This window comes from Geotrypetes seraphini, chromosome 4 (assembly GCF_902459505.1).
Source record: "Geotrypetes seraphini chromosome 4, aGeoSer1.1, whole genome shotgun sequence".
Classification (NCBI taxonomy): domain Eukaryota; kingdom Metazoa; phylum Chordata; class Amphibia; order Gymnophiona; family Dermophiidae; genus Geotrypetes; species Geotrypetes seraphini.
In genome coordinates, this window is record NC_047087.1 from 293250032 (window position 1) to 293275473 (window position 25442).

The window sequence follows — 25442 nt, forward strand, 5'->3', positions numbered from 1 at the left end:
TCCTCACTATGCTAAATCCTAGCTCACATTCGCAGTCTAACACCAGCTCTGGAAGGATACACATTTCAAATCTGAAATATTGTAATCACAAAATATAAAATAAAATTATTTTTCCTACCTTTTGTCATTTTTTAAGTCATGTTGGTCCCAGCCTCTGGTTGTCTTCTGATCAGGCTGTCCTTTTTTCTTCTTGCTAACCATCCATCTTCCATCTCTGCCCTCCCCTTCTGTTTCCCTTTCCTTCCCTGGAGGTCTGGCATCTTTCCTTTTTTTCATCTCCATCCCCTCCCCCCCCACCCCGCTGCTGCAGAGATGGACCCCACCATCCACTATCTCTCCTTTTCTCAACTACCCTTTCATCCAGCATCTCTCTTCTGTGTCCCTGTCCTTATTCTCTCCAGTAATGTCCCCCTTGTGTCCCTGTTCCTATGCTCCCTCCATGCCCAGCATCTTATCTCTGTTTCATGTCTCTCCCCATATCCAGCTTCTCCTTTCTCTCTTCCTACCTCCTGTATTCCCTTCCCCAGGTACAGGCTTTCTCCTAATATCTATCCTGCCATCCTGCACCCTGCCCACCTACTTTGGAGCAGTATCTGTTCCTCTGGTACCCTTCCCCTTGTGGTCTTGCATTTCTCTCTCCCTCTCTCCATTAGTCCAGCACCTCTCCTCTGCTTTCCTCCCCCTCTTTTTGGTTTGGTCTCTCTTCCCTTCACCCCAGGTCTGGCATCTCCCATCCCCTCTCTTACTTCTTCCTCCTCCTCCCTCTGCACAGACCTTCCTCCCCGCCGCAAAGGCACTCTTCCTTCTCTTCCCTATGCACAGGCTTGCCTCCCCACAATGAAGGCACTCTCCTCCTCCTCCCTCTGCACAGGCCTGCCTCCCCACCGCGAAGGCCTGACCCCTGCAAGTATGCATGTTCCCTCAGCTTCCCCGCTTTTACCTTAAGCTAATACAGCAGCCTGCAGGATCGCTGGTTCTATAGCGATCCTTGCAGCTGCCGTCATCCTTAGCAGCACATTCTCTCTGCTGTGATCCTGACCCTGACGTCAGAGGAGGGGTGGGACCATAGCAGAGAGAACGTGCCGCTGAGGATGACGGCAGCTGCAGGGATCGCTATTGCACCAGCAATCCTGCAGGCTGCCATATTAGCTTAAGGTAAGAGGGGGGAAGCTGGGGGAATATGCAGGCCTTTCTGACTGACCCTTCCCCCTCAAGCAGGAGCAGCAGCGGATGGCCAGCAAGAGGCAGCACTGCCGCTCCTGCTTTATGAAGGCATGGGGGGAAGGGTCAGTCATTGAATCGGGAGGCTGATTTTTTTTTTTTTTTAATTGAATCGATTCACTTGATTGGAATCAGTGAATCGATTCGAATCGTGAATCGGGCAGCACTACTTCCTACAGCCTCATCCCACTCCTCTCAAAGATGGGAAATTTTATCAGAGGAGGCTGGACATGGCTGAAGGAAGACTCTTGGGGGCTGGATGAGGAAGCCTGCGCTTGCATTGTAGGTACTGCCTGCAACATATGCAAGTTTCAAAAAAAATGGCTGGAGGGGGAGGAGAAATGGAAAAGTGAAAATTGCCAGAACACTGGCAGAAAATTGTTTCAAAGCTGCTCTATTGGAAGATTAGGTTTATACCTTTGATAATCTTCTGTTAGTCCCTGGAGGATTCCATACACTAGGTGTTCAATCCCAACCCGAAGTCCGGGTGTTGCAGAAATCCACATCTTTTATGAACATACTTCACCCTCTTAGGCTGGGAGATAGCAACAAACCCTAGTTCAGTCCCAAAGCACATACCTGTAAATCCAGGAAAAGGGGGGGGGGGTATCCCCATCAACACAAGTAAATCATGAACTGACTTGTTCTGCAAAATATTAACAAGTGAGAAACAGGCACAAAGGTAACTCAGAAAAAGCATTGAGGAACAATGCAGTACTAACCTGCAGGTTGCAGCGAGCATCCCAAGAAAGGCCTTCGGTAATGTGCATACTCGGAGAAACGTCCCATAGGATCTGGCAAATAGCTGGAAAATCTTCAAGCCTTTAATGAGAGTAACCGAGGCAGAAAGGAGCATGCTATTCTAAACAACTGAGTGAATACAGAGAGGGTGGGTCATATGGAATCATCCAGGGACTAACAGAAAGAAGATTATCAAAGGTATAAACCGAATCTTCCATTCTGTTAAGTCCCTTCCGGATTCTATACGCTAGGTGATGTACCAAAGCCACAGTAGCTAAGGGAGGCGCAGAAGAGCCTGTCCTTAAAACTGAGGTCCTGAAAAAAACGGCATCAGAACACGCTGCTACAACAACTGAGCAAAAGTATGAAGAGGATCAAAAACCGCCCAGCAAATTTCAACAGGGTGAATCACACGAGATGCCCCCCACGACACAGCCGCATTTCTCGTTGAATGCTTTGAACGAGATCAGTGGCTGCCTGCCGTGGGCAACAGAAGATGCAAAAATGGATATTCCAATCCAACAAATGATCGAGGACTTGGACGCCAACTTACCATGGTGAAGCACAGCAATGAAAACAAACAAACAAAAAAAAGTGATCAGACAGCATGAACTCAATTATCCTTTCCAAATAAAAGAGCAAGACCCTCTGGACACCTAATTTGTGGAAGTTCTGATCGATGCGCTCCGACCCTGTCGGATAAAATGCCAGCAACCTAATCTCCTGATTGACTTGGGAAGCAGAAACCACCTGCAGCAAGAAGGAAGGTACAGTACAGAAGAAAACACCCGCATCCCAACAAATGGAGAAAGGGTTCCCTGTAAGAAAGAGCAGAAACTCCAAAATACATTGTGCTGAAATAACGGTGACCAGAAAAACTGTCTTGATCTTTAGGTCCAAAAGAAATTAATCTTTCAGTGGTTCAAAAGGGCCTCACCTGAAACTTTACCCCCCATCACTAGGGAGGGCTGCGCGCTGGAAAACTCGCGTCACGGCAGAATCTACTTCAGGCTGTTCAGACCTGCCAAAAAGCAGGATTCAGGTGATAAAGCACAGAAATAGCTTTAGTAGATCGGAAAAAGCTGTCTGGGGCTGACATTGTTCTGAAACCAGCCCAAGAAGCTGTGGATGGAATGGAAAAGGCACAGGAGAACAGTCCAGGAACGAAGCTTGGAAAGTGGAAAATTCAAATGGAGCTCTTTCATAAATAGATTTGGATAGCTTAATATATGAGAATATGTTTTATTTTATCCTGTTGGGGTTTTTTCCTAACCTAAATCCATATGTGCGTTTCCAAGTTTTCATCATTATTTGGGGGGGGATGGGTAGGGATGGATATAATGATTTGGGTTGGGAGGGTAGGAGAAGGGGTAGGGAAAGAAAGGGTTGAAGAGGGGAAATTTATTTTTTTTAAATGTATAAAACAGTGTTATGGTGTCTAATCATATTAATTTACATAAATTTAAATATTATTGTTGGATTACATATTTGGAAATAGATGGAGATTAAAGCATATTCATTGAATGTCAATGGCCTTAACCATCAAATAAAAAGGAAAAAAATGTTAGCTTTCCTAAAACAACAAAATGCTGATTTGTTTATTCAGGAGATGCACCTATCAATGGTGGAATCAAGAAAACTGGAAGGGGGTTGGGTACACCAGAAGTTTTTTGCCCCTGCAGTTGGTAAAAAAGCTGGGGTTGCAATATTAATAAATAAAAAATGTACAGCTAATTTTCAGCTGATTGACTCGGATCCTTTGGGTAGGTGGGTACATTACATTACATTAATGACTTCTATTCCGCCTGTACCTTGCAGTTCTAAGCGGATTACACCAAAAAGATAACTGGACATTTCCAGGAAGAGGGATACAATTAAAGACGTTGGGCCTAATACATCAAAATGATAGCTGGATGTTTTCAGGAAGAGGAATACAATTAAAGGCATTAGGTCTAAAACAATTTTGAAGGGAGGATACTAAGAGGGAGAGAGAGGGGAAAAGAATGGGGGGTTAGGAAATGTGGATGAATTTCTTGAATAGTATGGTTTTGATTTCTTTTCGGAAAGCTTTGAGGTCAGTTGAAGCTGTCAGTAGGTTGGTGATGGAGGGGTCCAATTTAGCTGCATGTGTTGCTAGTAAGTTGTCATACATCTTTTTGCGCTTAGTTCCTTTAAAAGGGGGGTAGGGGACTGGGTTCTCCTCTGTCTGGATGAGAGGTCCCTATTTAGGCGGTTGTTTAGGTGGGAGGGTACCGTTCCGTTTAATGTTTTGAATAATATGCAGTATAGTTTGAATTGGATGCGGGCTTGTATTGGAAGCCAGTGTGAATCTAGGAAGGCGTTGGTGATGTGGTCAAATTTTCCAAGGGAATAGATCAATCTGAGGGCAGTGTTCTGCACGTTCTGTAGTTGTTTTATTAAGTAGGTGGGACAAGGAAGATAGAGGATATTGCAATAGTCCATTAGACTTAGGACTAGGGATGTGAGAATGAGCATGGGAAATAATACCCTGGAACTGTTCAATATATATGCCCCAAATACAAATCAAATGGAATTTTTTAAGAAACTACAACTCTCACTAGCTGCTTCTAATTTAGTAGTGGCTGGAGATTTCAATGCTGTAATGGATTCATTATTGGATAACAAACCAAGTAAAATTATGAAGTCATTGGAACAATCTTGTAATTTAATAGCTATATGGCGTATACTTCATTTTGATGATCGGGAATTTTCCTTTTGTTCACAAGTTCATAAATCTTTTTCAAGAATAGATTATATTTTTGTCTTGAAATAAATAGTACAGCAAGTGACAAAAGCCGCCATAGATCCTATAATTTTATCTGATCATGGTGGTGTATGGTTCAGTTTGATGAGCAAGATTATAGCAAGTCTGTATGGAGATTTGATAATACAATGATTGTGGATTCAAATTTCCTTGAAGAATTTAAATTAAAAATGATTGAATTTTTTCAACTTAATACTTCAGAAGATATTAACATAGAAACATTATGGGATGCATTTAAGGCTACCATGAGAGGTAATATTATTTCATATTCAGCTTATATTAGAAAACAACTTAAAAAACAATTTTATAATTTGGAAAAAGAAATTAAACATTTGGAAACTAAATTAGTTGATAAGTGGGAGCAAAGTACTCTACAGGCTTTATTAAAAGCAAAAGGTAAATATAATGAGAGAGACATCTTCTAAATTTGTAAGGAAAGATTTGTTTTCCCAACAAACTCTGTATTATGGAAGCTCAAATAAGGCAGGAAGATTATTGGCAAATTATCTTAAAGCAAAGAAAAGAAGAACAAAAATTATTGCAATAAAGGATGAGAATGGAGAGACACATACTAAAATTGGAAATATTTTAAGTCAATTTCTAAATTTTTATAAAGACCTATATTCTTCTGAACTTTATAGAGATAGGGAAAAAGATGGTTTAGAATTTTTGAATCTAATTATTGGACCGAAGGTTCCTGAACATATAAAAAGAAGTTTGGAAGAGCCGATATCACGAAAAGAAATAGAAACAGCATTGAAGTTTCTTAGAGTTGGATCCGTTCCAGGTGGTGATGGTTTCGCAGTAGAGTTTTATAAATCATTTCAAATTACCCTATTACCTCATTTATTAAATTTATATCAGTCTCAACTGACTAAAGGTTGTATTACAGGTACTATGACAGAATCATTAACAATTGTTTTGCCAAAGCCAAACAGAGATCCCACTTTGGTTTCAAACTACAGGCCTATCTCGCTAATCAATGTGGATGGAAAACTTTTAGCTAAGATATTGGCTTTACGCTTGGCTAAGGCTCTCCCTTTTATTATTGATATGCACCAAACGGGATTTGTTACTAAGAGACATTCCTCTAATAATACCAGATTGGCTTTACATATGTTAAATTTAACAAAAGCCATGAATAATTCGGCTTTCTCTGTCTCTTTAGACGCGGAGAAAGCCTTTGATCGGGTTGAGTGGACATCGAGGCAGCCTGCGTCGAAGAAGAAGCTTCGGCATGGAAAAAAGCATCGAAGGAACCTGGTGACTTGGATGAAGCAACTGAGACTGGAACATCCTCGAGGCCCGGCATCGGAGATCTCGACCAAGGAGTCGGCGGTCTGGTCGAGGCTGGAGTGGAACGAGGCTTCGAGGAAGAGGGGACATCCTGCAAGGAACGATGCCTGGAAAAATGCCTCGATGAAGGCCTCGAACGACGATGAGGACTGTGTCGAGAACCAGACCTTGATGAGCGGGGAGATTTAGCCTCGTAGACGGAAGCAGCCGATGCCAATGTATGGATAGGACTAGAGGCTGTAGATCGAAGCTCCAGAGGCTTGGAAGAGGAACCTCGATGCACTCGCAAAAATTCTGCTCCTTGCTGAGAGTGTGAGGAGTCCTGTCGATGCACTTGCAAAGAATCCATGCTTTGACTGTCGTGCTTAGGAGGCAGACCAAACACTCGCAGAGACTCTACTCCCTGCAAAGAGTGTGGCTCCAACCGAGGCATAGGAGGCAGCTCGACATCACAGGAGTTGCCGGATGCCCTGGCAGGATAAAAGGATGCAGTTTAGGACCCATAATGGTAAGGTACTGAAAGAACTGCTTCTCCAATATGGTCTGGAAAGAAGCCGGCAAGGTGGGTTCCGCGTCTGAAACTGGCCCACCTGCCTTGGCTGGAGGTTCCTTCGAGGTGGTGTGAGAGTGCTTCGACTTCGGAGTCTTGGACACTTTAATCACCACCAGTGGAACCGACTGCTGAGCTATCTGAACTAAGGAAACAGGGGAAGACACAGCAGATTATGTCGAAGCAAGAGCCGCTGCAAACGATGAAGGTTTGATGAGGCTCGAGGTGGAAGCAGGAGGTGCCGGAGGAGCATCGATGGACGTCGAGGCCGAAGACGCCTTCGAAGTTGGAGACGCCATGTCGAAGAGCTGATCCACCAAAAGGCAACAACGCTTAAAAGCTCGAGGCTGAAGCGTTAAGCAAGGCGTGCACGAGGTTGGACGATGTTTCGGCCAAAGGCACTTGAAGCAGCGTCTATGAGGGTCCATAAGGGAGATCGTGCACTTACACTTGCAACACTTCTTAAAGCCGGTAGCAGGCCGAAACATAGGCCGAAAAATAGCCGCCGCAAAGTCGAAGCATGCGGGCTGTGGCTGGATGGCCCGACCTGGAGAACGGACGGAAGAAAAGGAAATTTAAAAAAAAACAAAAACAATTGAAAATAAGAAAAACAGCGATTCGTGAAGAAAAACCATAAACAGTGGTCGAAGATAAGGCAAAGTGAACGAAGTTGAATGCAGAGAGTCAAAGACGGACTTCTCGGCTCCACGGAAAACTAAGAACTGAGGAGATGCGCCCGGTGCGCTGGGCGGGAAGGCACTCGCGCATGCGCGGTGCGGGCAACTTGAAACTTCTAGTTTCTTCAAGCAAGTCTGCTTGTGAGGCGTCCGCATCGGGGCTCCGTCGGATGACGTCACCCACATGAGAATAGCATGCCTGCTTGTCCTGGGATAATATCTTCATTTACTGAGCAGAACAGATGGATCATATGCTCCTTATTTACCATAATATATTGTTTCTACTGTATATTTTTATCTAAATCGTTTCTCTGCCACTCAATATTCATGAATGCTATGAAAGACATATTATGACACCCTTTGAAAAAGATTATTAATACTCTGTAAAAGTACAATACATTGGCTCTTTGGTATAGAAGATATTTACTGTGATATCAGCAGACATAAATGCCCCAAGGCTAGACTGTATTCAACATCCATTTAAAACTTCATTTTTTTGACTGGTAATTTTAGCCTCTAAATTACTGTGTACCAACAACATAGTCTTGGCAAATGATAGCTATTCAGGACCTTTTGAAAAAATGGATTGGATAACTGTACAATGCAATATTAAAATAGCAGTATGCTAAATGGTGTTATCAGAATGCCCATAAGGGCTTATTGGGTCTACTGCTTTCCATTGCTTCAACATTACAGTAACACTGTTAAATTGGAAATTACATTACATTAGTGATTTCTATTCCACCATTACCTTGCGGTTCAAGACGGATTACACAAGAGTTGTCAGGAGGTTAAAAGAATTGTCACATTAAATAAGAATTGTCGAGAACTTAAGAATTACATCAGAATTGTCGAGAACTTAAGGAGCAACATGTTGGGTAATAAGAAACATTTTAAATTAGATATGGGTGGAGTGTGTGGTAGGTGGAGTTAGGGAAGGAACTGGTCGTGTTAAACAGGTTTTATGTGTTTTTTGAAGAGCAGGGTTTTAGTTTCTTTTTTGAAGGTTTTGTAGTCTGTGGTCGTAGATAGCAGATTGGTGATTTGTCTGTCTAGTTTAGCTGCTTTGGTGGCCATTAGGTTGTCATATAGTTTTCCTCTTTTGACATTTTTGGTTGGTGGGTGTGTGAATAGTGAGTGGGTTCTCCTGTGCCTGGTTGAGGTGGATTGGGTTAGTCGGTTGTTCCAGTAGGTTGGGCTTTCTCCATTAATAGCTTTGTATAGTAGACAGTAGAATTTGAAGTGTACTCTTGCTTGTATTGGGAGCCAGTGTGAGTCATGGAATGCTTCTGTGATGTGATCATATTTTTTCAATGAGTACATGAGTCTTAGGGCTGTATTTTGTATTGTTTGTAATTGCTTTATCATGGTTGCTGGGCAGCGGAGGTATAGTATGTTGCAGTAGTCTATTAGTCCAAGGATAAGAGATTGTACCAAAAGTTGGAATTGTTTCCTGTCGAAGAATTTTCGGATTTGTCTTAGGTTTCTCATAGTCACGAATGATGTTTTTATTACTTTGTTGATTTGTGGTTGCATCTTCATTTACTGAGCAGAACAGATGGATCATATGCTCCTTATTTACCATAATATATTGTTTCTACTGTATATTTTTATCCAAATCGTTTCTCTGCCACTCAATGTTCATGAATGTGAACATCTCCAAAATTAAATCTTACTCTGCCATCATCCATTTCGGTACACTTTGCACTTAACCTTTCAAAAATATTAATCAATATTTAGGGTAGTGATGTGCTTGGAAAATTGCTGCTGTATTTATAACCATGGTGCAGAGATGATAACTGCAGCACCAGTGACTCACCTGCAGCTCAGCAGGATGGGCCAAGACTGCAGCTCTTTGCAGGTGCAATACAGCTGTGAGCAACGTCAATTGGACACGATCCTGTCCAAAGAGTATCTACGAGATCCCCATTAACAAGGATTTACAAAGGGAAGGTCCTGCCAATCCAATCTGATCAGCTTCTTTGACTGGGTAACAAGAAAGCTGGATATGGGGGAATCCCTAGACATCGTGTACTTGGACTTCAGCAAAGCATTTGATAGCGTCCCACACCGCAGGTTATTGAACAAGATGAGTTCGATGGGATTAGGCGACACATTAACTACATGGGTTAAGGAATGGCTTAGTGGTAGACTTCAAAGAGTGGTGGTAAACGGCACCCCCTCCGAAACGACGGAGGTGATCAGCGGAGTGCCGCAGGGCTCGGTCTTGGGCCTAATCCTATTCAACATCTTCATATGTGACTTGGCTAAGGGTCTTCGAGGTAAAATTACGTTATTCGTCGATGACGCCAAACTATGCAACACAACAGACAAAAGTACAGTGCCTGACAAAGGCTCAATACCCGACATGACCTGCTCCTACTGGAGCATTGGTCAAGGACCTGGCAACTAAGTTTCAATGCCAAAAAATGCAAGGTCATGCACCTTGGCAGCAAAAATCCATGCACGCCTTACACCCTAAATGGTGAGACCCTAGCAAGGACTGTAGCAGAACGAGACTTGGGGGTGATCATTAGTGAAGACATGAAGTCTGCCAATCAAGTGGAGAAAGCTTCATCCAAAGCTAGACAAATCATAGGTTGTATCCGTAGGAGCTTCGTCAGCCGTAAGCCCGAGGTCATAATGCCTTTGTACAGATCCATGGTGAGACCTCATCTGGAATACTGTGTACAATTCTGGAGGCCACATTACCACAAAGATGTGCGGAGAGTTGAGTTGGTTCAGAGAATGGCCACCCGGATGGTCTCAGGACTCAAGGATCTCCCGTATGAGGAACGGCTGGATAAGTTGCAGCTATACTCACTCGAGGAACGCAGAGAGAGGGGGGACATGATCGAGACGTTCAAATATGTCATGGGCTGTATTGAGGTGGAGGAAGATATATTTTTTTCTTAAAGGTCCCATGGCAACAAGAGGGCATCCGTTGAAACTCAGGGGTGGGAAATTTCATGGTGACACCAGAAAATATTTATTCACCGAAAGAGTGGTTGATCGCTGGAATAGTCTTCCACTAGAGGTAATTAAGGCCAGCAGCGTGTCAGATTTTAAGAAAAAATGGGATTGGCACGTGGGATCTCTTTACGGAGGGAGTTAGGGGGTGGGACATTGGTATGGGCAGATAGATGGGCCGTGGCCCTTTTCTGCCGTCAGTTTCTATGTTTCTATAACATATCAAATTTTTAAATTCCCATCTTACAAATCTTGAAAACCAGTTTGTATAATTCTGCTTTGATTGCCTGAGTAGGGTTGTCTTGTAATCTTCAGTCATTCTGTTTATAGCATCTGGCAGTGCTATAAAAATGATCAGTAGTAGTAGTGATAAATTCTGTTACTGTAAATTAACTTATCAGTCAAAGCAACTCTGTTCTGAACTAATGTAACTATCTAGGGTTTTTCTGTGTTCTAGCATTTCTGGTAGAACAAAAAATTCTCATATTACCAATTAGATCTAATTTCCATCAAACATTTGTTACACTAATACTATGCAGAAATATGAAACCTGTCTTTACCAACCTCAATTGTGCTTCCATCTGGCAGATAGTACTGAGCCTTTTCAGTCTCTAAGGTCTCATCCTTCTGTGGGCTTATCGACAGGTAGCAAGCACGCTGAAAAGGAAGGAAAACACAGAAATCCATGTTTAACAGAAGAGTTGATAGCAAAATAAGACTACCGTGTGGAAATTCAGTAGCATGAACACCCTGGAAACTGCAGGTTTCTCAGACGTAATAGATATGTTGCTCTACTTAATATAGAGGAAGAATCAAATGACTGATTTATTTTAAGGGGCATATTTATCAAATGTTTCAATTTTATCAAAAAAAGAATTCTATTATTTTTAAAAGGTAAAATATCTTTGCAAAACTAAGGCAAATATTTTGATATGCCAAACCTTCCCTCACCCCCTTCAACAGTCACTATTCGAATACCAATAAACCAGGACTTTCAAACCTGTGCATCCAAGGACCATCAAAAACGGACACTCAGAAAGGACAAGGACATAGCGGAGAGACTAAACAAATTCTTTGCTTTGTCTTTACTGAACATAATACAAGGTAGCTACCCACTCCAGAAATGGTATTTATGTTCAAACTATTTTATTGATGATAATTGAAGATATACAACAAAGGATGTATTCAATCAAACAATGTGCAATCAAACAGGAAGTAAAAGATGAATAAACTATATGATGGACTATTAGCCACCAGAGCAGTGAGACTAGACCACCACTTCTCCAATCTGTTGACCATGACACCCAACTACAAAACTATACTATTCAAGAAATTTGTCAAATGATCTAACTAAACCTTATTGAACCTCCCCAGACCCCGATGCATACTATATCAACCTTGTAATCTCCCTGGGAATGCCCAGGCTAATTTCTTGTTGTAAACTGCCTAGAACTGAAAGGTATTGGCGGGATAGAAGATACTAATGTAATGTAAACTGATAAAATGGAAATCATCATTAGTTATACATGACAAATAGTTCTACAGATTCCCGTAAATCCCGAACCTCTACTACATGTCAGTACTACTATAACAACCATACCAGGTCCTGAGCTCTTAGGCGTCCTGGTGCTCAGTGTCAGAAATACCCCTCCCCTCAAAAAAAGGAAAAAGGAGGGGGGAGTAACCAGACGATTAGCGAAGGCAACCCTTCCTTCCCAGGGTCTCTATGCCTAACTCTCCCATTATGAGCTCAGACTTTCAGAAGATTAAGAATATGGCTACGAGCTTTATGAGGCAAAGAGTATATTCAGTATAAGGCCTCCAGATTTGAAGGAAAAAATTTGTTTGTCAAAAGGAACCTCGCACCCAACCTCTCTCGAAAAGCATGAGAGCATTTAAGCGATTCCGCCACGCCCAATAAGACGGGGAATGGGCCAAGGTCCATTCTCCCAAAATAATTTTTTTTAGCCAGTAAACCAGTCTTTCGAATGAAAAGCCTTCCAGATCTTGCTGGCAGTCGGAAGGCCTTGTATTTGTCTAAAAGAAATCCTACTGGAGTAAAGGAGATGGAGTGTCAGAACAAATGTTCCAAATACCGGATCAACCGCCTCCAAAAAACCTTAACCACTGGAACCTGAAGTAAAGAGTATAATACCAAGGATGATATAAGGTTAGTTCATAATCAAAGCAAGTATATGTTTCTTGTCCCAAAATCCAGTCCCCAAGATATCGAAGACGGTAGGAAGAAAAGGAAGGGAAGTGGTATTATATGTTAAAGTAAATCAATAATGAAATGTGTCCACAGCAGCTATATGGAACTTATGAATCAATTTAACAAATGGGGCTTCAAGTCCAAAAGGATCTCAACTCCAGCCAAGGGAAAAGCTCTCTTCTTCTTGAGTTACAACTATTCCAATTGACCTATAACCAGAAAAAGACCTGTGAATAAAAAACTCCCGGCAGGAGAAAAAAATTCTCAGAACAAAAACCTGGCTTTCCACATCAAAAAAAGTTTGTGAAAGCCACTGGACACAAATTATCTATATATTCATCCATAAGCCAAAGACTCCAAAAAGAAAAATTAAAACTTAGCTTAAATAGCAGTATTTTGCCTTAATGTTCCTTTTCCTTCTTCCTCACAGATCAAGTGATGGTTGTAATCCAAACAAAGTCACATAAATTCCCAAATATATCTCCATTTCTTGACAAGAGACTTTGTTTCGTCAATTGCTGCAGCAGGAGAGAATTCAAGCTTCAAGAAGTTTGAAGGTATAAAAGAAAAAATAGAGATTCAAACAGTGTTTGCAGGTCAAGTTATCTTTCATTGATCATAAAATCCTCTCAAATAATAGATATATAATATGTGCTTATGATATATATAACTATCTTCAATAGCTATTAAATAAGAATTAAATCAATGCACTTATCTTAGTGCTAGCCTCTACTGTAAAGCCCAATGGGACCCGTTTCGCCAATGTTCTTGGCTTCTTCAGGGAACTTTTAATACTATGAAAAAAGATAATAAGAACATAAGAACATAAGCGTTGCCTCTGCCGGGTCAGACCAGGGGTCCATCGTGCCCGGCAGTCTGCTCCCGCGGCGGCCCCCCAGGTCCATGACCTGAAAGTGTTCCCTACCTAACCTAAAATATCCATACCCTATTCGCTCAATGTCCTGTAAGGTAAACCTCTATCTGTACCCTGTTATCCCCTTCGCTTCCAGGAAGTCATCCAGTCCCTTTTTGAACCCCAGAATTGTACTCTGTCCTATCACCTCTCCGGGAAGTGCATTCCAGGTGTCCACCACCCTCTGAGTGAAGAAGAACCTCCTTGCATTCGTTATGAATCTGTCTCCTCTCAGTTTTTCTGAATGACCTCTTGTTTTAGTTGTCCCTGCTAGTCTAAAGAATCTGTCCCTCTCCACCTTCTCTATGCCTTTCATGATTTTATAAGTTTCTATCATGTCCCCTCTCAGTCTCCGCTTCTCCAGGGTAAAGAGCCCCAGCCTGTCCAACCGTTCGGCATATGAAAGGTTCTCCATACCCTTTATCATCCTCGTTGCCCTCCTCTGGACCCTCTCGAGTATTGCCATGTCCTTCTTGAGGTATGGCGACCAGTATTGGATGCAGTATTCCAGATGTGGGCGCACCATTGCTCGATACAGTGGCAGGATAACTTCTTTTGTTCTGGTAGTGATACCTTTCTTGATAATGCCCAACATTCTGTTCGCTTTTTTTGAGGCCGCTGCACATTGTGCCGCCTGCTTCATTGTGTTATCCACCAATACCCCCAGATCTTTTTCTTGGCTGCTTTCCCCGAGTACCCTCCCTCCCATCGTATAGCTGTACATGGAGTTCCCCTTCCCTATGTGCAAGACCTTACATTTCTCCACATTGAAGCTCATCTGCCATTTTTTTGCCCACTCACTCAGTTTGTTCAGGTCGCTCTGCAGTTCTTTGCATTCCTCAACAGTTCTGGCCCTGCTGGAGAGTTTTGTGTCATCCGCGAACTTGATAACTTCGCACTTTGCCCCCGTTTCTAGATCATTAATAAATATATTGAACAGCAATGGTCCCAGCACTGACCCTTGCGGAACACCACTTGTGACCCCTATCCAGTCAGAGTAGTGCCCCTTTACTCCCACCCTCTGTTTTCTGTCCGCCAGCCAATTTTTGATCCATCTGTACACGTTCCCTTCCACCCCGTGACTCCACAGTTTCTTCAGTAAGCGTTCATGGGGCACCTTGTCGAAGGCTTTTTGGAAATCTAGATATATAATGTCTACTGGGTCACCTTGGTCCAATTGCTTACTTATCCCCTCAAAGAAATGCAGTAGATTTGTCTGGCATGATCGGCCTTTACAGAAACCATGCTGGCTTGATCTCATCAGATTATTTTTTTCTATATGCTCATTGATACCTTCCCTGATCATTGATTCGACCATCTTCCCCGGAACAGAGGTTAAGCTCACCGGTCTGTAGTTTCCCGGGTCGCCTCTTGATCCTTTTTTGAAGATCGGTGTAACATTCGCTATCTTCCAGTCCTCCGGGATTACCCCTGTTCTCAAGGACAGGTTGCAAATATGCTGCAATAACTCTGCTGTTTCATCTCTGAGCTCTTTCAGTATTCTCGGGTGGATCCCGTCTGGGCCCGGAGATTTGTCCGTTCTTAATCTATCTATCTGCCTGAGAACGTCTTCGAAGCTTACCTCCATGCATGATAATTTCCCCTCTTGGTCTCCCCTGAAGATTTTTTCCGGTTCTGGCTATTAAGTGCTATTAAAATTCATTCATGGAATTCACAAAAGTTGTTAACTACAAATCTACATTGTACTTACTGTGCACAGCTTGACTGTCACTACAACTCATGAATTAATTTTAATAGCACTTATCTTTTTTCATAGTATTCAAAGATAACCCGCCTTCAAATGATGTTTGAATCTCTATTCTTAATCAGCGCAGGCATCCAAGATCTTTTCCTCTCAATTATATTCACATTTAAACACTTGGGTTGTATTATGGAAACTTATTTTGTATGTGTGTGTTAGCCTCAACAGAGGATTCTTTCACTGAAATATCATTAGTGTTTCACAAAAGAAAAAATACCATGGAGGACCTGCTAGAAGTCAACTAAGAGTGCAAAAGGGTAACCAGAATCACTATGGTGACCTAAAGAAAACTGCTTCTCAAAAGGGACAACTTGTCACCACATGGGTCCATTGGTGACGTGGAGATGAGGGCTACAGAGAATTACTCCTGTGGTTCTCTTCTATCTTTAGGGAAGGTAAAAAACACACAGAGCATGAAAATATTAAGACGCCTATCACAGATTGGTATGCAACTCAGTTACCCTTACTATGGGTCAAGCAGTGGTCTCCTGTAGTCCAAAGGACCACCTATGGGAACAAGAAATCTGCACCCAGTTCTTAAAAGCTAAATATATTGCATGCTTTAAAACTGGATTGGATTTATTATTCTTGATTTACCGCTGCTGACATTAAGGGCTCCTTTTACTAAGCTGCGCTAGCAGTTTTGCCGCGTGCGCTACACGCTAATACCTCCATAGAGCTGGTGCTATTATTTTCTGCAGAGCGCGGGGGTTAGCGCACGCTAATCTTCAGCGTGCTAAAAACGCTAGCGCATCTTAGAAAAAGGAGCCCTAAGTATTCAGCGGTATACATTTAAAACATACAAGTGCAAAATACATGACCATTCAGTTTGATACAAATTACATCAGCACATTACAATACCAGCTTTTATCAAAACTGACATGAGAAAATCCACACGGTAGTATGCAATAGAGAACTATTCCACATTCTATTCTCTTCCCGTCACTTCTCCTCCCCTCCTCTTCTCAGAGAGATGAGAGGAGGAGAAAGTGCTGCCTGGGAGATACCAGTTACTTGAGCTTTCTTGATAGAATGGGGTTTTTACTATACAAATTTTGCCCTGAATATACGGTCTGTGGCTATGAATCTAAAGTACCTTGCAAAAATGAACTCAGAATACCAGCTACAGATGAGCACTGAAACCAGAATATCATGCATTAATACTTATATTTCTCACGTTCCAATGGAAATATATACAGGGCATTTATCTATTTACAAACTTAAGTACAGCTTACTAATAATTGTTAATGTAATTTTATCCAACTTCAACATTTCATTTCAAAGCTAGCACTCTGTTTTCTTCCTTTATCAGTACAAGTACAAGGAAAAGTGTAAGCCTAACAGGATATTATGAAAAAGAGTTAATAACCTCTTTGATGGTCTTTACAATCTCAAATTCAGAAGTCGTGTGAAAGTCGTAGCCTTCTTTCCGGAGGTAGAGCCGCAGAAACCGGGAAACGTCTCGCCCAGCAATATCAATCCTCATAATGGAGTGTGGCATTGCAAAGCCTTCATAGATGGGAACCGCATGTGTAACTCCATCTCCTGAATCTAGGACAACCCCTGTAGTTCTTCCAGTTGCATAACTAATACAATAAACAGGAAAACAAAGGTAGAAAACCAGACTTTACAAAAGCCACTTATCCAGAACTAGAATGTATGCTTTTGTGTTGTCCGTTTTGTTCTCACACATAAAACATTGGAAAGCATTCTGATTCACTGAAAATAACAGGGGCAGTGACAATTAATGCATATTGTAGTTCACATTAACAGGAGAAGAGATTACCATGCTTTAGTGAATCAGTCTAATTCTGACGTGGGGGGGGGAAGTCTCATGGGCTGGACGCTGCACATGGCCATGGTCAGTCCCTGCTACAGAGTTTCAGCTGGGGGAGGGATGGAGTGTGTGGGCTTCGGAGGGGGGGACGGGACAGGATGTGTGTGCAGCGGGTATGCAAATGGAGGCGGGGAGGCATCCCGACGATGACAGCTTCAGCGGGGGGCAGGCAGGCTTCGGTGCACATCGGCTTCAGGGAAGGGAGAAAGGGGGTGGGATAAAGGCTGGAAGGCAGTGAGGGGAGAAGGCACAAACTCGGGACATAGAAGGAAGGGAGGGGGCATAAACGTGGGATACATGTGAGGGAGGAAGGGGGTACTAACTTGGGACATAGAAGGGAGGGAGGGAGGGAATAGAAGGACAATTGTTGGGCCTGAGTGTGTGAGTGAGAGGGAAAGATGGTGCACATGGGGAAAGGAAGAGGAAAATTGGGCAGAGAGAGAGAAGATTGAGGTAGAGATGCATGGGGAATAGAAGGATGAGAGGGAGAAATGTTGGATGTGGTGGTGGAGAGGCAACAGAGGGATAGATTGAAGGGGAGGAATGTTGGGCACAGTGATAGAGGGAAAGATGTGGCATGGTGTTGGAGAGGGGTGATAGAAGGAGAAATGGGCATGGGGCTTTTGGGTTGTGGTGAAAAATGCTGCACATGATCTGGGGGGTGAGAGAAGGAGAAAAGTTGGACTCATGGAGGGACAGAGAGAAATGTTGGTTGGGGAATGGAATGAAGTCTGGAGGAGATAAAGCATGCAGAAAGCAGAAAGAAATATTGGATGCACAGACAGAAGGAAGTGCAACCAGAGACTCATGAATTCACCAGACAACAAAGGTAGGAAAAATGATTTTATCTTAAATTTAGTGATCAAAATGTGTCAGTTTTGAGACGTTATATCTGCTGTCTATATTTTGCACTATATTTGTCTAGTTTTCTATAGCTGTTAGTGAGGTGACATTTCATATTTTAAAATCATCTGCCTTGACCTCTTTGGAAACCCACCGAATATAAATGATAATTAACATTTTCTCTGAGTACAGTGTGCTTTGTGTTTTTATAATTTTGTCATTACCATTATGTATTAATAAGATTATATTGTGTATATGAAAAATGGATAGAAGAAATTGCATTACAGTTAGTACTATTATTATGGGGGTAGAGTCAGGGACGGAGTTTGGGCAGGTAGGGGGCAGAGCCTGGGCAGGGGTACTTGGTATTTGTTAGGCTTAAGGAGTACTTGGCTTGAAAAGGTTGAGAAACACTGTACTAACAGACAGAACGGGAAAGGTATTGGTTTGGGAAGGTCTGGGAATAAACCCCCCCCAAACAAACTGTATCTGAGCATATGCTGGAATGATGTTCTGCATGCAAATATTGGCATTACAAAAACTGAATGCACAATCTTTATGATGCTAACATTTGTGTGTAAAATAACATGCCAGGACATATGCAGCTGTGTACCTATAGTGATATAGGTGTGGCAGCTGCACTAAGCCTCTACAGAAACTGTCAGAAAAAAAAAAAAGAATAAAGATAAATAAAAAAACTCTTTATTGCTTCAACCAAATATATCAAAGCATATTACTACGCAGGCTGTTTTTCTTGCAATTGTTTCTTGAGATCAGTGAAAAATCTCCTCCCTGAGTTGGCACTTGGCTAGGCTTAAACCCAGTATGCAGCAACACAGTCCCAGGCCTAACTCTGACCTGTATATATAGAACCAGGATTCTCATGGAAAAGAACGTAACTACCTTTACAGTCTTCTATTCTCTTATACACAAGTAGAGGAGGTGTATGCAGAGGGCATGTTCCCTGCTTGTGACACTGAAGCCCTTCCTGGGAATCCCATGGAGAACCCTTCCTCCCTATTCTGGGCGTCCACCTTGTACTCCTACTCACTGGGGAATATAACTTCTCTCTGAATGAGCCCTACCCTCCTCGCTAGACAGGCTAGCTCTGCCCCCCTTAATGTGGCTCAGTGAGAAAGTGCTGTTAAGGAAACTCACTCAGGCTTATTCCAGGCATTCCTTCACAATGCCAATACATGTTTATTTCAGAGTTGATATACCTTCTTAGCTTCAAAAAAGGTCAAAGCAGTGTATAATAAATGCAATATCAATATAAAATATATAAGACACAGAACTCCAATAAAAACAGGAAAGCAAACATCCACACATACTAAAACACAGAAGGGTGAAAGTTGGAGAAAAGTGAGAAAAGGCAGGGGTGAGGGGGTAATTGGTATTAGTCGTTCCGAGAGTTTATACTTACTGACAAGCCATCCTGAAAGCCCTTTGAAAATAAAGGTCTTCCATGAGGGACTTAAACTTTGAAAGGGGAATTTCTGACCTTAATTCAGGGGTAAATTGCTCCAAAGACTGCAGAGATACAGGTGAATTCATAACACGCTTGTATAGGGGAAAGTAACACCATGCGGTTAGCATCAATAAATCTAAGTCTACAATACTAGCTTCCCTTACTTCACAACCTTGTGTGCATGTGTTCAGTGTGCTCACTCCATTAGCACACAAGTTCTTCAGGCATTCTAGCAGCATAGCATTTGCTTACAGCACCAGTGAGCTAAAATTGTGCCTTACAGATGCATTAGAAACCAGGCACTCAGCTATCAGCACATGGCTTTACTACAAGCTTTTTGCATTGGCCTCTCAGGATTATCAGCTTGGTTCAGCCTCAAATCTAAGGCACTCATTCAGCAGTTGCAAGGGCTAAATACTGTTCTATACAATCCTGGGTTCTTACTTGGAACCTTATTGACAAAAATGCATTCCGATGTGCATAATTTAGGGTGTAATTACATATCCTACATCTTGGTATAAAAACAAGAGAAGATTATGAACTAAATATCTTATTTTACTGGAAAGGTGAATTGCACCAAGTACCCACATTTCCACAAGTATTAAAGCTGTTCCAAGAAAGTTACATGACCAAGAACAAAATGCTGTTATGTACTAGCCTTGCTCCTTCCCCCAATATTTGAAGGAGGTGGATAGTGGCAGGACAACAAGGTGATACATTTATTTTCTGATGAGTGAAACCCCTCCTCCACAAACATCTGTCCTCTTCCATTCCTCACCTCATTGCCTTTCTTCTTTTCTCTCTCCCCCTCTCCACCCCAGCTAGTTAACTCTCTTCTTCCCACTGTTCCTGCTGATGCTTTCTCTGTCTTCCTGGTCCCGATCTGTACTGAAGCCATAGATTCCTGCTGTCAGACAGCAGATGTCTTCTGCACATGTGACAGCATCAGAGATGGTGGAGAAGAATGGAATGAGATGGGATGGATAGTGTTGAAGAGTGGGACAAAAATAGAAGGAAGATGGTAGAATCAGTTATGATTTTAGCTGGAGAAGCTAGGAAAAGACAAAAACCTGCCCCTATCTCTGGGAAATAATCAGTCTCCCTGCTGTTGCCACTGGCTCTTCACTCTTTCAGCTGGAAGGGATCTAAGTTACCTCACTAGTTCTGCTGTTACTACTGCTGGCTTGCTCTGTTTGACCTTTTGTACGAAAGTATTTTTAAACTAATGGGAGCAATTTTCCTGTTACCCAAGTAAACTTCTGTTCCCAAGAAAAATTACAAAGACAGAAGATCAGGCACATAAAACAAAACCTTGTAAAGAAAGTTTAAAAATAATCACTATAACAGAACAAATATATCTGTTTTGTAATATGTATAACACAATATTCTTAGGTCAAAAAAAGAACACATTTTAAAAAGCCTCTGGGTACTAACAGGCTCAAGACGGCTTGCATGGAGATGAAGAGTGCTGGGACATTGAAGGTCTCAAAGAATACCTCAGCAGCTCGCTCCCGATTTTTGCGTGGGTTCAAAGGTGCCTCTGTCAGCAGCACTGGATGCTAAAAGAAAATAAATATGAATTGGAACAACTTAGATTGCTGATCCAAAAAAAAAAAAAAAAGAACGAACAGTTTCCTCCTACTCATTGGGAATTTTAATTCAATCCAAACTAGTTTCTTCTGTTGGGATTCCAGTGCCAAAAGACTTCATTTGCAACTACTGAAATATACAGTATAAATAGGGAATATATATCTCCTTAGTTGTTCACTCAGACTTCAACTCCCTTCAGCATGGACAGTGTGGATTCTGAGTTCGATTACTACCTGTCATCACTAAGCAATGGCTAAGCTTCTCTCCTCTCTAGGGGCTGGGCCCATTAACCTCTATGTTATCTCCAGCCGTAGAGCAGAGTGCACATGATCTGACAGGAAACAAACCAGAATACTCTGCAACAGCTAAAATCTCAGAAGGCAAGACATCTCACTTCAAAAACCAGAAACATATGTAACACCGAACATTAATTTGTACAAGTCATTGAAGGATTCTAGATAATTTGAATAACTTTGCAAATACAGTATAGAATTCTTTTTTTTTCTGTTTCTTGAAATTAAACTGTTATTCTGGATTTACAGATGGATTAGCATATTATACTGTATCAAGTACAGGAACAAGATCTTTTATCCAAAATTCTGAAAACCGGAAAGCTCCAAAAATCAAAATTTGATGCAAACCGGAAGTAGTTAATTTCTCCGATATGACACACTGAAACCAACGCAGGTGAATGTGTTTCTCCTGATCTCTGTGCAATTCAGGTAGGAGAGCTGGAAAGTAGAGAGCTGCAGATTCCACGGTGGCAATGAGAAGCAGAAAAAGGTCAGAGGGCTGGAAAATCGCAAAGAGAGATGTGTCTTCCATTCAGAAAGATAAGCTGTTGAAGTTTTACAATGAGAGTGATAACCAGAAATTAATGAAAACCAGAAAAACATTGTATAGCGCATAAAATGAAGATTTAGATTGTGTGCTGATTGAGTGGGTTCGGCAAAGAAGGCGTGAACACATGCCATTGACTGATTTGATAGTAATGAAGCAAGCCAAAAAATACCTCTAAGAACTGAACATTGACCATATAACCCCATTCTACCAAAATTTACACTGGCTAATAGTTGAGGGAAGAGTCCTCTTCAAATCTGGATGCTTCTTCTACAAAGTATTACATGGCCTACTGTCCAACTACCTTACTGCTCAATTCTTATTTTCATGGCCTTGTCCATGTTATCAATCATTCTTTACTTTCCCCTCGGTCAAAGGCTGTACTCAGAAAGAACAGACTCTTACCACACCCAAGCCATTTCCAGAGATCCAGAACTGAGTCAAATGGTTAAAATATCAACCTCCTACATGTACTGTACTTTAGAAAGCTGCTAATAATGCACCTTTTCTCTAAATTCTTGTAACCCTTCCCAAGATGTATACAGATGCAATTCTATTGTTAACTGGTTATGCCTAAGTTCTGTTGTAGCTCACTGACAACAGTCAGGCCACCTCTTTTATAAATCACAGAGAACCAAAAGGCTTTTGCGATATGTTATGTCATATCATTAGCGGTGAGTGTGAATATTCAGAAGCTTAGCTGCAGAAACTTAATAAGTGCATAGGTGGCACTTTAGTTTTGCCATGGCGTTTTTTCAGGCTAACGCCATTAAGGGTAGAATTTCCCATGGTCTTTAAGGAGCACAAGTCCTAGTGAAGATGATTGCATAGTGACATGGGTCATATCAAGCTTTCTGCCAATTTGTCACTGGATGTTAAATGTGCTTGGAACATGTTCAGTTATAGTCATTTTTCTTGATCTCCTGACGAAGCCATGGGTGAAACGGGCCCCGTTTAGATCACGATTGAAAAGTTTCATTGCTGTTTGAAGTTCCACACTTATAATGTTTATAGAATATTTATAACATTTGTTTTAACATGATAAGATTTTGCATTAAGGTTGGAAGTGGTGATTGACCGGAGATTGACAAATTAATCCCCTGAATGGATCAGCTTAGGCTGCCCTATAGTGAGTTGGTGAATGAATTTCTGAGGTCTCACCACAAATGAGTTTTATATTTTGAATGAAAGCTCAGTCTTACCACTCTTTTCAGTATTGATTAATGAATTATTTATGATCTTTGGTAATAGTTATTTCACCCCACATTTTTGTTGTTTATCATTTTTTATTTTTTAGTGGGGGGTTTTTTTCTTTCTTGATTTTGTGTTTGAAATTTAATAAGTGCTATGATGTTAAATACCTCAAAATCTGTGGTGAAAAAGCTTCTGCTGATTACAAGGCAGCTGAAAGTTTCATTCATGAATTTGCTAAGGTTATGATATCTGATGGAAACCTTGGTCCTGAACAAATTTACAGTGTTGATGAAACAGCTCTCTACTGGCATTATGTTCCAAGAAAAACACTGACAACAGTTGATAAATGAGCACCATCTGGTTTTAAGGACATAAAGGACAGGGTATCTGTTCTTGCATGTACCAATACTGCAGGCACACACAAATTAAAGTTGGAAGTGACAAGAAGGCATGGGTAACTAATGAAACATTTAGTGATTGGTTCCATAACCATTTTGTGACAACATCAAGAGTTCATTGTAGAGAAGTTGGCCTGGAAAATAACTATGAAGTTTTACTAGTTCTAGACAACTACTCTGCCCATCCACCTCAATAATTGATTGTGAAAAATAATGTTTAAGCCATTTACCTCCCATCCATTGTGACATGCGTTGTGACCAAGAAATTTTACGTTCCACGAAGATCAAGTATAAAATACAGTTTTCTATAGTAAATTGCTTGATGCAATTAACAGAGGCATAAGAATTCAAATTCAAGACTTTCTCGAGGAGTTCAGTCTTAAGGATGTCATTTATGCACTTGCCAGTGCCTGAAAAGATGTAACTAAATCAGCATTAAAAAATACTTGGCAAAAACTTTGGCTGTCAACAATGTTCACTGAAAATGAACCTGTAGAAGATTTTGAAGGTTTCCAAGTCAGTAACAAAACAGTGAAGATACCAAACCTCACTACTTATGCTAGAAGTCTACCATCTGAAAATGTTAATAAGTTAGAGGCAGCTTATATTAATGAAGAGCTGAGACACATCAAGCCTGATGACTACTATCCGATGCTGCTCATCCACATCAGCACTAACAATACTGCCAGGTACCTCTACGAACGTGTCAAAAGTGACTTTGTGGCTCTGGGAGAGAAGGTGAATAAGTCAGGTATGCAGGTGATATTTTCATCCATCCTCTCTTTCGAGGGTAAAGGCCAGGGCAGAGAAGCTTGCATCCTGGAAATGAATGCGTAACTACGTGGATGGTGTCGTCGAGAGCGTTTTGGCTTCCTGGACCATGGGATGATTTTCCAAGGGCTGCTGAGCAGGGATGGTATGCATCTATCAAAGAAAGGAAGAAGTGTCTTTGCTGGCAGGCTGGCTAATCTACTGAAGAGGGCTTTAAATTAGAAATGATGGGGTAGGGTGATCAAAGCTCCCAGGTGAGTATAAGCCCTCATGTAAGTAAATCACTTAATACCTCTATACGGATGGGAAAAGGGGGCAATGTCTGGGAAACAAGATTCTGGATCTAGAAGCCGTGATGGAAGAACAGGGGTTGGATATAGTGGCGATCACGGAGACATGGTTCACTGAGAACCATGACTGGGATGTAGTTATACTGGGCTATAATCTGTTCAGGAAAGACAGGGTAGGAATAAATGAGGGGGAGTAGCATTATATGTTAAAGATCATATTAAAGCCATACAATTTCAGGATCTGCAGGACAAGGAAGAGGCACTGTGGATCAATTTGGAAAGAGGGAATGGTGAATATATTTATATTTACATTGGTATGATATACAGGCCTTCTTCACAAACGGAAGAAGTAGATAGAGGTTTAATAGTAGACATTCAGAATATATCTAAAAAAGGGGAAGTCTTACTAATAGGTGATTTTAACGTGCCGGATGTCGATTGGGGTATCCCTATTGCGGGATCTTCTAGAAGTAGGGAGATTCTGGATTCTCTACAAGAAGAACTGTTCCAGCAGTTGATAATGGAACCCATGCAGAATGGAGTCATACTGGACTTAGTGCTTACAAACGGGGAAAGTATTTCTGATGTTACAGTGAGTGATCTGGCATCCCGTGATCATTGCATGGTACGGTTTAATATTAAGATGGGTATAGAGAGGGCTCATTCAAAAGCAAAGGTTCTAGACTTTAAGAGAGGCTGGTCATGTAATCAGGAAAGCAAAGATGCAAATGGAAGATAAAATAGCTGACACAGTAAAACAGGGACACAAACACAAGACATTTTTTAGTTATATTAGTGATAGGAAGAAGTGCAAAAGTGGCATTGTGAGACTCAAAGGTGAAGGGGAGGATCATGTAGAAGCTGATAAAGAAAAGGCTGAATTGCTTAACAAATATTTCTGTTCTGTGTTCACGGCTGAAGCGCTGGGAGCGGGACCGCAGAAGACAAATGTGAATAGGAATGAAGGAGTAATAGACCCCGATCAATTTTCAGAGGGCTGTGTTCGTGAGGAGCTAGCTAAAATAAAGGTAGATAAAGCAATGGGGCCGGATGTTGTACAACCGAGGGTGCTGAAGGAACTTAG

General features: G+C 41.6%; 1 protein-coding gene across 9 annotated transcripts in view; it reads right to left on the reverse strand.

Annotated features, from left to right (window-relative positions):
• The window catches only part of ACTR1A (actin related protein 1A), a 108952-nt gene that overhangs the window by 33069 nt on the left and 50441 nt on the right, over positions 1–25442 (reverse strand). For all 9 annotated transcript variants that reach the window (XM_033940105.1, XM_033940111.1, XM_033940107.1 and 6 more), the window contains 3 exons: positions 20710–20834; positions 16497–16713; positions 10805–10897 (listed from right to left, as the gene is read on the reverse strand). In XM_033940105.1, the coding sequence (XP_033795996.1) occupies positions 10805–10897; positions 16497–16713; positions 20710–20834 (435 nt within the window). The remainder of the gene's footprint in view (positions 1–10804; positions 10898–16496; positions 16714–20709; positions 20835–25442) is intronic.